The following is a 14,640-nucleotide window of genomic DNA, read 5'->3' on the forward strand; positions in this document are numbered from 1 at the left end:
TCCCTCCCTGTTTGGCTAGTTTCCAGGATGCACACACACTCGCACACCTGCAAACATCAATATGAAAAACGTAAGAAATTCCAAGAATAACATCATTGGAAAGATATATTCATACTCGCGTTGAACCTCACTCAAGAACATTCTTGTATCATATCTAAGCTTCCTCTCAGTTCTTGTGTGAGCCATGACAGGTTCAGCAAACACTTATTCATAAAACTGCATGAATAATCCCACACAAAACAGAACGTGCAATAAATAATTTAGTAAATGTAGTTTTCAGACTCAAAATTAGCAGAAAGAAAGAAATAATAATTTACTGAAAAGAGTGGTTTGGATTACAGCAAACTTAACATGATATCTACAGTAGGTCTGGGATTTGGAAATTGTTTGTGAATTGTTTTGCTGGTGGTCCTTTTATTTCATCCACCTTCCATAGACTAGCTATCTGTCTCCAAGTGTATACTGTTCCCACAGTTACCGTGAAAACCTCTCTGAAAGACACAGGCCAGTAGATGTGCAGGTCTGTGTCCTCAGTGAGGCACCAGTTGACAGTAACAACCCTAGCAGCTTCTTGTTTTTCACTGGAGAAAAGTCACAGAGGCAGCACCTTGCTGTGTGTTTTGCTGTTTCTGCTTGAGGAAGCGAGCAGGCTCCCGATACTGAAGGAGGGCATGGTGATGCTGACGCTGGTGGGACCATGGGGAATGTAACGGCCACACGACAGCATCTCCAGCGTGGCATCACGGAACTGTTGACATAAAAGTACATAAACACACTGTCGGGAAATATGTGACTATAGCTGTTCTGATATCATAAACTTAGAACCAAGGGAAAAAATAAAAAGCACCATAGATGTATATAACTGTGCACTGTTTTCAATCATTAATAATAAAATTGGATACATTAATATTTTCCTAGGTCACACTGGATTTGTAGAACCAATGTTTCATTCCATTTGGAACATAAACAGGGCCGTGTGTTGGCAGTATGATTCTCTGCCCTCGATATCATATCCTGTCACAGCAAATGCACACCTTAGCAACTCACCTGCTTGTTGGATAAGAATAGATGATGGGGTTATAGACAGGGCTAGTCTTGGCAAAGTACATGGGCATAGTGGCAAGCAGCGGAGGGATGTAGAGCTCTGGATCCACAACCACAACCACAGACAAAGCCGTGTAGGGCAGCCAGCAAACAAAAAAAGCTATGATCATAGCCAGGACCATAGTAATGGCATGATCATTCTCCTTCTTGCTGGATCGCCCACCTTGGAGCTCCACACTCCTGTTCAGCTATGAGTGAAAAACAGAATTTAAACCCATTTAGACTGAACTAATTCTATAATGTAATGTTTTATGTTTATAGGTTGAATAATGTATTTTAGTCTAGACTTGAAATTTAATAAAACTACTAAACTCATTAACCTACCTTATTCATGGATTTCAGCACTCTGTAGTAGCAATAGAAAATGACTGTAACAGGGATAATAAAACAGAGGATGGTGTAGAGGATGAGATAACTGTAGTTGCTCCATGACCTCTCTTCCCAGGCCAGAGAGCACGAAGTCTGGACTCCCTCGGGTCCGTAAGAGCTCCAACCAATTAATGGAGCCACAGCCCAAAACAGGCAGAAGACCCAGACAAACAGAAGCCCGATGATGCTTCTCCGAATGCTCAGCTTTAAACCAGCCTTTGGTTTACACACAACGTGGTATCGCTCATAGGCAAGCAAAGTGAGAGTGCAGAGAGACACCAGACCTAAAAGAAAGAAATGTTTGACAAAGGAAATCTTAATTCAGGGACCACCAACTATTGATATCTGAAAGAGAGCAAAGAGAGTAACCTATCATCAGCTAAGGAGAACAAAAAATACTAGGCTCTAATGCTGAAGTTAAATCCCAAATAGTATGGGTTTTAAAAAAAAGCCTCATTAATTTATTCAAAGGGCTTGACATCTTTGTATATGCAGGGTTCACTTACATTTTTCCAAAATTTGAAAATTTCTCCACAAACTTCATGTCAGTTATAGGATTTCCATGTTCATTAGTTAAGACATAAACAACATCTTTTAACATTCCCTAAAATCAGTTACTTTTAATTTATTTCTAATTGTCCCTCTTCACAGAAATAATTGTTCAAGTAATAAGAACACAGGTTTCAACAAGTCATATCAAGACTTTTTAAGACAATTATAGTGTAATTTATCTTCCAGTTCAAATGAAAACAAAAGTTAATATTCATTCACACTTATTTTTCAATATTTTAACTTTTTCAGTTTTAACATTGACATTGCACAGTTTGAATAAGCACTTACTGTGTGGTATTATTGGTGCTTATTCTGTGGTCCATATCAGTTTTGTTTCATAGATTTACTGCATTATGATCAAATTTTACTTGTTTCCCAAAATCACATTTAAAAGAGACTGAAATGAATGCAGCTCTATAGAGGTCATGTTAAATCAGTTTTCAAGACAGATTTAAGACATTTTTAATGCCCAAAACTCAGAAGATTTAAGACTTAAGGATCTGCAGAATCTTTGTAAAAAAGAAAAAAAACTCAGGGAAAGTTCAAAAATTGGCTTCAGAAACAAATACTCTGGACTTTTGACTAGCATGACTTTTTCTTAACTCTAGACCTTCTATCCAGACATTTCCAGGTTTTCCATTGCCATGGAAAACCTGGAATGGACAACCCTGCACATAGAGGAGTTAACACTGCTCCCATGGCAAACATTTTCACTTACCAAAATAATTGACCTGAAAATCCTTGAAAAACCAGGCCGAGTGGCCAAGAAAGAAGGAGCCCCTGTAGTTAGTGATAGTGACGATCATGAGCCACACAGGCCTATCATGAGGTCAGACACAGCCAGGCTAAGGATAAAATGTTCATAGGCTGGAAGAAAGAATTCTCAGGATCACGATGATGACCAGACCATTATTAAAAACAGATAAAAGTGTGGTGATGAACATGAGGAAAGAAAGTATACTGTAGCCCAGCCGTGGGAAGACGGTAGGCACCACAGTCATCACCTCGCTGTAGATGGATGGAGGAGGTGAGCTGGAGCTCCACGGCGTGCTGTTGCTGTCCATGGTACCTCAATGCAGTCCAGCTTTCGTGAACCCGCTCTGAGCCTGGAGACTGAACCTGCAGACCCTCTGCTTGACTTACAACCCTGCCTCATTGATCTTATCATTTCTGATCCCTGCAGATCCCTGCTTTTCCTATTTCACAAGATCTTTAGATTGTACACCTGTCTGGTAGAGGATGCCCCAAATGCAATATGCCAAATTAGTCCTTAACACGATTTGCTGAGATTAACCCAAATGGCCCCACTGCTATAAGAGTAATTGCAAAGCTGTATCAAAGAAAAACGCACACACAAGTTCTAAACATTTATATATCTGTTAATTCAGTTTAGTGACAGAACATTTATCTGAAAAAAACAAAACAAGTTGATTTCAATTTATAACATCTGAACATGGCCTAGTTCATAAAGAAAGAAATGAAAATACACAAACCCAACAAACCTGGACACACAGATCTTTAAGAATTCCCTTTCCAAAATAAGGCAAAACTCTGTTATTCTAACTCATATTAAATATATCCTCCCAACCGTCAATTGGAGCAATGTAAAAACATTTCACACATTTTCTGCAAAAATATGAAGCCAACCTGTGAAGATACCACTCAACACTACCATCACAGATCAAATAGCAACATTAGAGCTAAAAATAGTCACAACACTCTAATTTCCTCTGATAAATATTAATATTTCTCATCTACTAAAAGGAGACATAGATGTGCAGTGTCTGTCAACTATTAAGCAGCAATGTCTAAAACCACGACCCAGCATCTCACTGTAGAGTTCACAAGGAAAAGGTTGTAAAAAAAAACCAACCAAAGGATAAATTAGGAAAATAAATTATATACTGTAGATTGCAATGATGTGATTAAGGCTGAGCAGTGGACATGAAACATTCTTTTTTGTCCCTCACTCTCTTACAGATGCAACAGATAATAAAAAAGGCAATATGAATAGGTTACAGACTAACATCTATTCACTGCAGTACTGAGTGCCCCCTAGTGTTGAGACTGTGTAAATGCATCATCTTTGTGCAATCTCTTAAAATTCACACAGACAAAAACCACATTAGGAAATGTAAAACAACTAGTGCTTTCAATGTTGTGCATAAATGGAAAGTGAAATACTGGAGCTACTTAAAAGATCCATGTTATGTTATAAAAAGTCATGCGCATTCTGGGAATTTGGCTTAAAAAGCATAACATTATTTGACTTGATTGATTTGGTTTTTCATAATCATGACTAATGTCTTTAAAGCTCAATAATCACATTCAGCTCTAACTGTTCAGATGATTGCAACCAAATTGCATACATTTCCAAGGGCCAGAATATTAAAGTCACAAATATGGTCAACAGTAGAGCTCATCCTCCTCTACTTAATTCTGCTTTGGTTTTGTGGGCCTGTGGCGAGGCGTTCAGGGCAGCAGGATTGTCTCAGGCCAAAAAGGGAGACTCCTTGCTGCAGTGGAGTGCGGCGGGGAAAAGACTGTTGTGCTGGAAGTCATAGTTGGCGCAGGCAGCTAATAGAGCCATGTAGATGTCGGCGAAGCTGAGAGAGTCGACGTGAGAAGTAAGTTGGGTTGTGGTACGTCCGGAAGAGACTACCCAAACTGAGCATTGAAGATATCCTTTGTCTGTGGACCTGCCAGGAAACATGCACATGTCATTTGTCACATTAGATCAAGAATGCAGAAGTTAGAAGCAAACTAAAATTTTCCTAATACAATAAATATCCTCGCAATCAATAATTTCAAACCTCCTCAGTGTCTCTGTTGATTATACAGGGTATCCATAAAGTCTCTTTACAATTTAACAAAGTTTACAAAGAACTTGAATAAACAAATCTGTGGAAATTATTACAAAATGAAAGTAGATATTGAAGTTTTTTTTCAATGTCGGCAATGGCATCAGTTTAGCTTTTATCAGTTATCTTTTGCTTCAGGTTGTTGATGTACCGTATCTTTGTTCAATACAGATATCTTTACATAATCCTATAGAATATAGTTTCAATAAACCATGATACATATAGTGGCTTTTCTTGAGGAGAAGCTATTTCTAGGGGTTTATTTAAGAGCAGCTAGTTTCATCATCAGGTACCTGAAATACACAATGTGCAATGTGATTTAAAAAGTTTGATAACCACTAAGCATATAGAATAAAATCAGATTACATTTACATTTATGCATTTGGCAGACACTTTTTTCCAAAGCAACTTACAAGGGGGATGATTAACAATAAGTGACAATAAAAGAACTCTTAAAAAAGAGACCAGCTGGTTAGGTAAAAATGGGGGCTCCAGAAGGGTGAAGGTGCAGAAGTGGAGACAAGTGCAGAAGGAGATAGAGGGAGATAGAGGAGGGCATGGGGTAGGTGAAGTGCAGGAAAGTGCTAGGACAGGAGGTGCTCTCGAAGAGCTGGGTCTTCAAGAGCTTCTTGAAGATAGGCAGTGACACCCCTGTCTGGTAGTGCTCAGTAGGTCATTCCACCAGCGTAGAATGACCCATGAAAAGAGACTGGATTATCTCAATTGCTTTTTGTAATACTTTTCAAAGAGACGTGGATACCCTGCATTTTTATTTCCTATTTTCCTCTTGTGTTTACTATGCTCAGGTTGTTTGCAGATGCTGACTTTTGAGCAGGTAGCTTTATACCTCCAGACAAAAGTGAGTATGTTTACATGTATGCTAGTATTCCACTATTAATCCAAATTGACAATATTCTTTATTTGTCAGGTGTCATGTAAACAGCTATCTGAGTTATGCCTTTCAGCAAATGGTATAACTCTAAGACAAATGTGATATGCTGATACCATTCTGATTTGAAGTGGATTCTTTGGAAATGTTTATACAGGACATTCAGAATATGCATCTCTTTTGTGTCTGTTTTAAGGCAGCCAAGGCACTGTTTAGTGTGCTGACAAAAATCTTCTCTGGTAGAGGTCCATGATCAAAAGTGCACATTTCTGGGTAGACTTCTACTTGTAAACATTATTTCAAAAATATAAAGCAGCGTGGGTATGAACAGAATTTTGGATATGTTGATATTTTGGATAATCTTGAAAAGCTAACCTTTTCAAGAAAGGGTTCAAGTGAATGAAAAAGGGAGGCAGAGTTCCCAGAGTGGAATATCTGTCATCAATGGAAAAGTCAACCTATAAGGCTAACGGCGTTCATTTTGTCTACTGTTAATGTAATTATACTTTTCTTCTTTTCTTTTGTTCAGACAAGGTATAGTTTTTTAGATGTTACCAGTTTCAACTGTGACTCTAGTCTTCCTCAGAAGCATCATCTGACAGGCTGCTGACATGCTTCTGAGGAGACTGGAGTCACAGTTGACAGGTAACATCGAAAAACTTTACCTTGTCTGAACAAAAGAAAAGAAGAAAAGTACAATTAAAGTCAACCAATATTTCAATGCACAGCTTCATGTTAACAGGAACATTAGCTGGATATTGTTTATCAGCCATGTAAATAGCTCATCAGGAATTTTGTCTTTTTTCAGAATAACGACAAGAACTAGAATATTTTGCACTGTAAAGGCAGTCAGTCACGCAGTGTTTATGTGGAAGTATTGAACAATTTTGGCTGTTTCCTTTCTTCCTCACTTTACTGTACTACTCTTAAAGGCAGTACATATGATGCACGCTCTTAACATCACAGAATTTAAGAACTTCAGAATTAACAACACAGAGGGGAAAGGTATTGCCATTCCGAGTTAGGTACAGGTGGTGAGTCTGATCATATTGTAATTTAGAACATAACCGCTGTAAACCAATCAGATTAATAATTATGTCATGGGTTTTTATTAGTGCTCACTCTCTCTATTCAGTCCTTGCTTGCTTGTCATTGTAAACCAGAGGAAGATCACGGCAAAAATTTGGTTCACCAATGACAAGCAAGAAATGTTTCATAGTTGAACATTAAAAATCTAACTGTTAATTAATCCTCTTTACCATCATGGCTTCTCTTTCTCTGATCCACTCCTGGACGACGCTTGAAGATGCAGGATCCCTGTGTACCTGTGTCGGGAACAAAAAGAACACAGGTAAAGCATAAAGGTGTGGAACAGAGAAAAATGGGAATTATAAAATGGTGAAAAAGAAGTGAAAAAGTAGGTGGGGCTTCCTAATATCCCTACCCCTGCCTCAAAACACTGTGCCCCTTCTGTTCACTAATACCCTTGAATTTTGAATGAAAGATAATCGTAAAGTACAACTAAATTACTGTCATTCTTGAATAGTTCAGTCAAACCAAGATAAATATTATTCTACCCAAGTTTTAACTTCCAATCTGATTGGACTTTGTCTGCTGAATTAGATGAACAGTTTTTGAGAAATTGGTTGGACAAATTTTCTCAGTTCAAATTTTAAAAAAAGATTTTTTTTGAAAATCAATACATTTAAATTCAGCCATCAAACTGTGTACTGCACCTTTCTCCTGGTGGCACAGAAAATGTGTGTCAAATTTGAAAAGAATTGGGTGAATAGCCTTTGAGAAATTCACTGGACAAAAATTTCAGGCGGATGGAATTCCTGGTATTATTACACTTACTTAATAAAGAAAAATGACAGCTAATTTCACATAATTTCCAGACCTGCATGTGTTCAATGAGTCCAGTCAGTGCCTGTAACCAGGTCATCATGTGCATATACTCCTCTGTGTTCATGATTTTAATCTCCTTCCTCAGCTCGGGGATGATGGCACCAGTCCGCCAGCCATGCTTCAGTGTTAGATCCTGCAGCATAAACAGCATTCAGCAATAATAAACAGCTTGTGGTTAGCATTAGTATTAGTTGAAGACCATTGTTAAGGGAGATTGACATTTGGAGACTGCGAATCGACAGCCTTGACCTCCCACAAGCTGTGTGCATTCTGTTTGTTCTTTCATATGCATAGCATCTAAACTACCCCAAGTCTATGAAGCTCACATTACAGTTCATCCAACAAATTCTTCTCATATTGGGTCAAGGTGAATGGAAACCAAAGTTACAAACATGGAAAAAACACCTTGAAATTTAAAGAAATGCTATGTCAAGTCTACTGAGAACAACCATGATTTAACATTTTTTATTTTGAATAGAATAGAATAGAATAGAATAGAAATGCCTTTATTGTCACTGTGTGTACAGTGAAATTAGGAATGCTACTCCAGACAGTACAACAATATTGCAGGAGACTTTCATCACCAATTTTTCATGAAATCTGTAAAACCCCAGTCATAGCCTAAGTATCACGAATCCATAAGTCTTTCTGTGATTACTCACCTGAGTCTCTTCCCTCATGGTGAACAATTTCTAAGTGCCATCCACCATAAAAAAACCATGTCTTTACAAACAGAGCTGGGAGTTAACTCAGACATCATCGGAATTTTGTCGCGACTTGCATTGTGGGAAGCAGAGGTTCACGCCGCTGCCTGGCAGCTGCAGCAGAAACGGCTGGAGGGAAGTGGTGCTCCAGCCATTTCTGCACTGTGTTTGTTGCAGCTGCCACTGCCAGGTGGAGCTCCGCTTCCCTCCAAACTTTTCCGTGTCATGTTTGTTGCAGTCATATAATATCATATGGTTGTGCTGCCGCTGCCAGGTGGCTGCGCAAACCTCCGCTTCCCACAATGCACATCGCAACAAAATTCCATTGAAGGAAATGGTTGAACAGGAAGAAAACACCAGTTACTACATCATGTGTAAAAAACTGAAGTGGTTTAAAGCAACCGCTTTCCAATTTCAAGTAAACTCAACTAAATCAGGCTTACAGTGTAATCAACTAATCCAAAGTATAATTGCAAAATTATTTTATAGACGGCTGAAGTCCTACTCCTGGGACTTTACTTACAGCCAATGGTGACACACACTTTTTTATCCTGTTTGAATTACTCAGTCATTTACACATATGATATTTGTTAGTTAAAAAAGATAATTCACCAAGTCAAGAAGGTCACAGCCTGTGGTAAAATGGGACTTTGGTTCATCTATCTATTGCAGGGGTGTCAAACTCATTTTAGTTCCTGGGCCCCATACAGCTCATTATGATCTCAAGTGGGTCAGACCAGTAAAATACTCTCAGAATAACCTATAAATAAATAAACAAATCCAAACTTTTTCTCCTTGTTTTAGTGTAAACAAGTACAATTACATTATGAACATGTTTAGATTTACAAACTATCCTTTCACAAAAAAAATGTGAAAACTGAACAACTATGTACAACTTCAAGTTTCTTAGGAATAATATTATTATGTCTCATCTAAGCATTTACACATGTACATTAGAGGTCAAATATCGCAGTGAATCTATAAAAACACAAAGCATTTAGTAACAGGCATAACACTGTTGAAACTGCACTTATCTTTCTTTCGAAATTTCAGGTTGATCAATCATAGGTTATTTGCATTTTGTGTGAAAGGATAGTTTGTAAATGTAAAAATCCAACATGCTGGATTGGACCCTTTGATGGGCTGGTTTAAGCCCAGGGCCACACATTTGACACCCCTGCTCTGTTGTGTAATAAAAATGTTGATGTCAGACATAAATGAAAACAACTGATAAAGGCACTTATGATGAACCATTACAAATACGGCTCCATAACTGCCTGGTTGTGCTGTCGTCACGATCTTTTGCTCTGTCCATTTGTAGTAATGGTCTCATCCCACTGCACTGTTGGAAAGCCTGACTGAAAGCTACACTGGATGTAAACCACAAATGCTTATTTCCTAATGAAGAAAAAGTCATGTTTGGTATCCTACCTGCCATATATCAAGGTGTTACACCAGAGATCTATATTTGTCTTTTATTAAAAGCTAATTTAACACATTGTGACACAGTATAAATTGTATATTCACACTGGTTAGTTAGTGCAGATTGAGGTGCAGCTACTGGCAAGTGCTAGGTTACAGGGTATAAAAAGTACAGTGATCCTCGCTATTCTAGACATTGTAGGTGTGAAAAATCCAAAGCCACACATTCAAATGCAAGCAATGCAAGTGCAGAGGGGCAGTAAGTTCAGAAATAAAGGGGGGAAAAAACACTTTCAAACCAATTACGCCGTTATCTTGTACACTTTGGATTAGCATTTCACTTCTTACATCTTCTATCAGAACCAGACTGCTCGTGTAAAGATTACAGCTTAATCAGGAAAAACATTTAAGTTACTGAGAAACAACTATCTAAAATGAAATCTTAAAATACAGAATGGTTGCAGCTACTCTCCACTTCAGGCTGTTTCTTTAGAGGCATCACAGATTAATATCTTAATCTGTCAGTAGCACTGGATACTGAGTTGTTTTTGTGAGTCTGTAGATGTAAGTATGCTTGGCTACTTACCAGCTAAGTCACTGTAGATGTGATCGCCAAAGTAAAGAACTTTGGATCCTCTCCAGCTGGTCAGTCTAAGAAACTCATAGAGGTTTCCCTGATGAATAAAAGCGATAAAGAGATAATAAAAAGCACAAACACACACATGAAAACACAGAAAATCTATTCCATTAAATGTATCCTGGAATAATTTGTCAAAAAAATATCTCATATAACCATATATTGTTTTATTACCTGTTTGTAAATTTGTCCTTTTTCCAACCTGTGAATCCTGTCCCACAGCAGTGCAACCTTTGTCCGTCACACGCCTGAAAGGCCTTGGACAAAACACAACAAAACAACATTATTCACTAAAAAGACAAGCAGCTCATGAACACAAAACACCAGAGTACATTCAGCGTGTTCAAGCCATGTACAAGGTCTTCTAGTGACTGCTGGCAGTAGCTGTAGATGCATATTCCCATGAGAACTCTAGAAGGATTGTCAAAGCGTAATGTGGACCTAAAATGAACTGCACACACTGACACACATACTTCCTCCTGTCATTGAAGAAACTGGGCTTGTCGGCCTGAACAATAACGACATCAAATAGGTCCCTCCAGTCTTTCCCTACGATGTAGCTCATCCCTCTGTTCCTGTGGAGGACAAAGATTCAAAAGATTTCCTTGGAAACTTAAAGTGGAAACAGCTCATCATGATAAAAACATAAATCATTAATGATGCAAAAACTAGCAATAACAAGTCTACTCTGTACAAACAAATTCTGTAACGGTGGAAAAAACCTCTTAAAAATGCAACAAACTAAATGAGGGCTTATGGTATTGGGTACCGACAGCAAGGGGACATCTTCAAATCCCCTCAATCCTCTGCTATATATAAATTCTATCCATGATAAATGTAGACAATCGATATGAACTCAATTTGAGCTACATTGACCTGATAGTGACAGCATAGTAGTCATAGAACCAATTTTTCCCCACAAAACTCCACCTAGTGAATGAAAATGACACCATATGAAATCTGGATGGTAGCGAGAAAATTAACATTTGTAAGATGATTAAAATTAACCAAATATTATCTCAATAAGCCTATTATTGCTTGGTTATGTCCAAAAAAACTGATTTTCAACTAAAGTGCCCCCATTTGGATAACAAAGTTAGGTAACTACGGTTCTATGAATTCTGGATGACCGCCAGAGGCGGTGCTTTAAGCACTGAATGAACATTCTTGTGCATGCGCAGGTCAAGTATTAATGACAACGAAGTCACCTGTGACCTTCCGGTGGCTCACATGACTCTATAGTCATGTGACACCGGAATCTCAGTCCCTTAATCTTCTCGCGAGAGCATGAGGATTTCGAGGGACCAACGTTCAGGGCGTTCAACCGGGATTCATAGAACCGTAGTTACATACGTAACTTTCATTCTGTTTCATCCCTACTGACTGCCAGAGGCATTGCTTTAAGCACTGGATGATGTATATCAACGAGGTCACGAGAAATCTGCAAAACCCCTGACAACAACTGCTACAACAATACACACCTTAGTGAGATGTAAAAGGTTGCTGCTGAAGGATGCTTTGTAGTGGATCGGGTGTGGCTACATTCACCCTGTAGAACCTTGCAAAGGTGTTTGGAGAAGACAAGGAGGCTGCCCTGCATATAACCTCCAATGGCACTCCATTCATGGCAGCCCATGAGGTTGATAGACTCCTCGCTGAGTGGCACCTAACTCTAGCAGGCAGAGGTTGACCCCGCAAGGTGTAGGGTTTAGCAATCATGTCCACAATCCAGTGGGCAAGACGTTGCTTAGAAAGAGCCTGACCTTTTCCGTGCGCCAGCATAGCAGATGAACAGACTATTTGTTTTCCGTAAAGATGCCGTGGAAGTGATGTATGCCTCCAGAGGATGGGCAGGGCACAGAGGCTCAAAGGGGGCCCCTGTGTCAAAACGGGCAAGCTGGAGTGGCTGGGTGTGGCCTGCTGCCATTGATGCCACCTAAGGAATAATGACACATCAGTCCACAATGAAATACCTGAGCCATCAGGTTCCACTGGCAACATGACTCACTTATGGAGAGGGCTTGTAGTTCTCCCACACGTTTTGCAGAAGCCATTGCCATAAGGAATGCAGTCTTCAGTGAAGGCCATTAGAGGTCCACCCCGATTAGGGGCTCAAATGGGGGGACTGAAGGGCCTCAAGCACCAGAGAAAGGTCCCATGCCGGTGACACAGGGCGTATGGGTGGATGCAAACGCCTAACACCCCTCAAGAAACTGTGAAATTTCGTTGTCACGGCCCACCGAGCAACCGTTCATCCCAACATGCCAGCAGGAAATGGCAGCCATATAAACCTTCAATGTGGATGGAGACCACCCTTGATTTAACAGTTCCTGAAGAAAGACCAGTATGTCAGGGACTGAACAATGTACTGGGTCCTGTCCTTTGCCATGGCACCATTTCTCAAAAACTGCCCATTTGTTAGCATACACAGCATGTATGGATGGTGCCCGTGCATTAGCCATCATGTCCCCTACCTCCCCATCATATCGGGAGAAGGAGGAGCCAGGCCTTGCAGTGGCCAAACCCAGAGTTGGAGGCGATCCGGGTCAGGGTGGAGAATTTGGCCCACCAGCTGGGGCAGGAGATCCCTCCTGGAGGGAAGGTGCATTGGTAGGCCAGAGCAAAGCCTGTGCAGCAGAGGAAAGCAAGTCCTCGCCAGTCAAAAGGGGGCCACCAAAAGGATCCTGTGCACCTCCTGAAGGACCCTGAAGAGAGTCTGAAAAATCAGGGCGAACAGAGGAAAAGCATAGAGGGGAGTGTGGGGCCAATCGTGTGCTAGTGCATTGCAGCCCAAAGGACTGGTGCCGTCTGTCAGGGAGAACCAAAGGGGATGGTGAACTGCTTCTCTGGAGGCAAAGAGGTCCACTTCCACTCTGCCAAAGACCCACCAAATGCAATTAACCACCTCAGGGTGAAGCTTCCACTCCCCTGGAAGCGGCTTCTGACATGACAGAAAATCTGCAGGGCATGTTGTGTGGTCCTGGGATGTGGGCTACCTGGAGGCTGGTTAAGTTGTGGATCCGCCCAGGTCAGGAGCTGCTGAGTTAAGCGCAACAGTTTCCTTGACCTGGTGCCTCCCTGGTGATTGATGTCAAAGACAACAGCAGTGTTGTCCGATCTCACCAGCACGTGCCTGCCTCGCAAGCCTGGAAGGAAGTACTGGAGAGCTGGGTAGACGGCCAGTAATTCCAGGACGTTTGATGTGTTCCCTGCTCTGCAGTAGGGACCATGTCCCCTGGGCCATCCGCCCCTGCCAGGTCGCATCCCAACCCGTGGAGGATGCATCTGTATGCACCACCTCCCTGTGTGACGGGAGGGAGCCCAAGTGGACGCCCTGTCATGATGTACGTTCTGTCCCTCCACTGGGACAGGGACCGAATGTACTGAGGGGGGACTGAGGTGGGAGCACAAAAGGCGGAGCCCTACCATGCTAGGAGCAGGTCCAAAATACCGCTGACCACTGGGGTGAGGGGCAAGCAGTCATTGAAACTGAATGTCAGGGCAATGCCAAGCAAGACCGTTTCCTGTGAAGGACTGAGATTGCTCTTCTCCATATTCACCCGCAGGCCCAGGCGGCCTACATGACTGAGCACCATTGAGTGTCCAGACAGCTTGGTCCCGGGTTGCTGCACAGCTAAGCCAGTCGTCTAGGTAAGGCAAAACTCTCGACCCCCGCGCCTGCAGGGGGGGCAGGGCTGCTGCAACACACCAGCTGAACACCCTGGGAGAACTGTGAGAGCCCGAATGGAAGGACCCTTGAACTGAAAGTGCTTCCCCTGGAACGCAAAGCGAAGAAACCGCCAATGATGTGGTGCAATAGGGATATCCAAAATGCATCTTTCAGGCGATTGATGTGACCAGTCCCCCAGAGAAATTGCTTGCAACACTTCCCTGGTGGTTAGCATTTGAAAGGGTATACCTTTAAAAACACATTCATTAGGCCTCTGAGATCTAGAACTGGACGTAGATCTCCGGTTTTCTTTGGGACCAGAAAATACTTGGAATAAAACCCCCTGGATCCAGCAGGGGGTCCACAGGCACTATTGCACCCTTGGCCAGCAAGGTGCAAATCTCTTGGTTCAATGCCCATGCTTTCAATGGGTTGCAGATGACTGTCATTCTGACACGACCAGGGACAGGGGGCCGGCGTCGGTGCTGACGATGGTATCTCGGGACAAGGTGATGGCACCCAGC

The 14,640-nt window shown here is 41.2% G+C and overlaps 2 protein-coding genes across 2 annotated transcripts in view; both read right to left on the reverse strand.

The window, feature by feature from the left end:
* Positions 1-474: 474 nt before the first annotated feature.
* parietopsin lies at positions 475-3,267 on the reverse strand. Its single transcript, XM_030136615.1, is given in 6 exon segments — positions 475-762; positions 1,061-1,292; positions 1,429-1,757; positions 2,744-2,830; positions 2,833-2,906; positions 2,908-3,267. Coding segments are annotated over 6 exon segments (1,074 nt in total). The 5' UTR covers positions 3,090-3,267; the 3' UTR covers positions 475-592.
* Positions 3,268-3,388: 121 nt separating this feature from the next.
* Positions 3,389-14,640, reverse strand: part of nt5dc3 (5'-nucleotidase domain containing 3) — a 50,740-nt gene continuing 39,488 nt past the window's right edge. The window contains 10 exon segments of the mRNA XM_030136614.1: positions 3,389-4,568; positions 4,571-4,630; positions 4,632-4,688; positions 4,690-4,724; positions 7,037-7,100; positions 7,676-7,817; positions 10,398-10,483; positions 10,621-10,674; positions 10,676-10,703; positions 10,920-11,021. Coding sequence (XP_029992474.1) covers positions 4,455-4,568; positions 4,571-4,630; positions 4,632-4,688; positions 4,690-4,724; positions 7,037-7,100; positions 7,676-7,817; positions 10,398-10,483; positions 10,621-10,674; positions 10,676-10,703; positions 10,920-11,021 — 742 coding nt within the window. The 3' untranslated portion in view covers positions 3,389-4,454.

The sequence above is a fragment of the Sphaeramia orbicularis genome, chromosome 6, assembly GCF_902148855.1.
Source record: "Sphaeramia orbicularis chromosome 6, fSphaOr1.1, whole genome shotgun sequence".
Taxonomy (NCBI): domain Eukaryota; kingdom Metazoa; phylum Chordata; class Actinopteri; order Kurtiformes; family Apogonidae; genus Sphaeramia; species Sphaeramia orbicularis.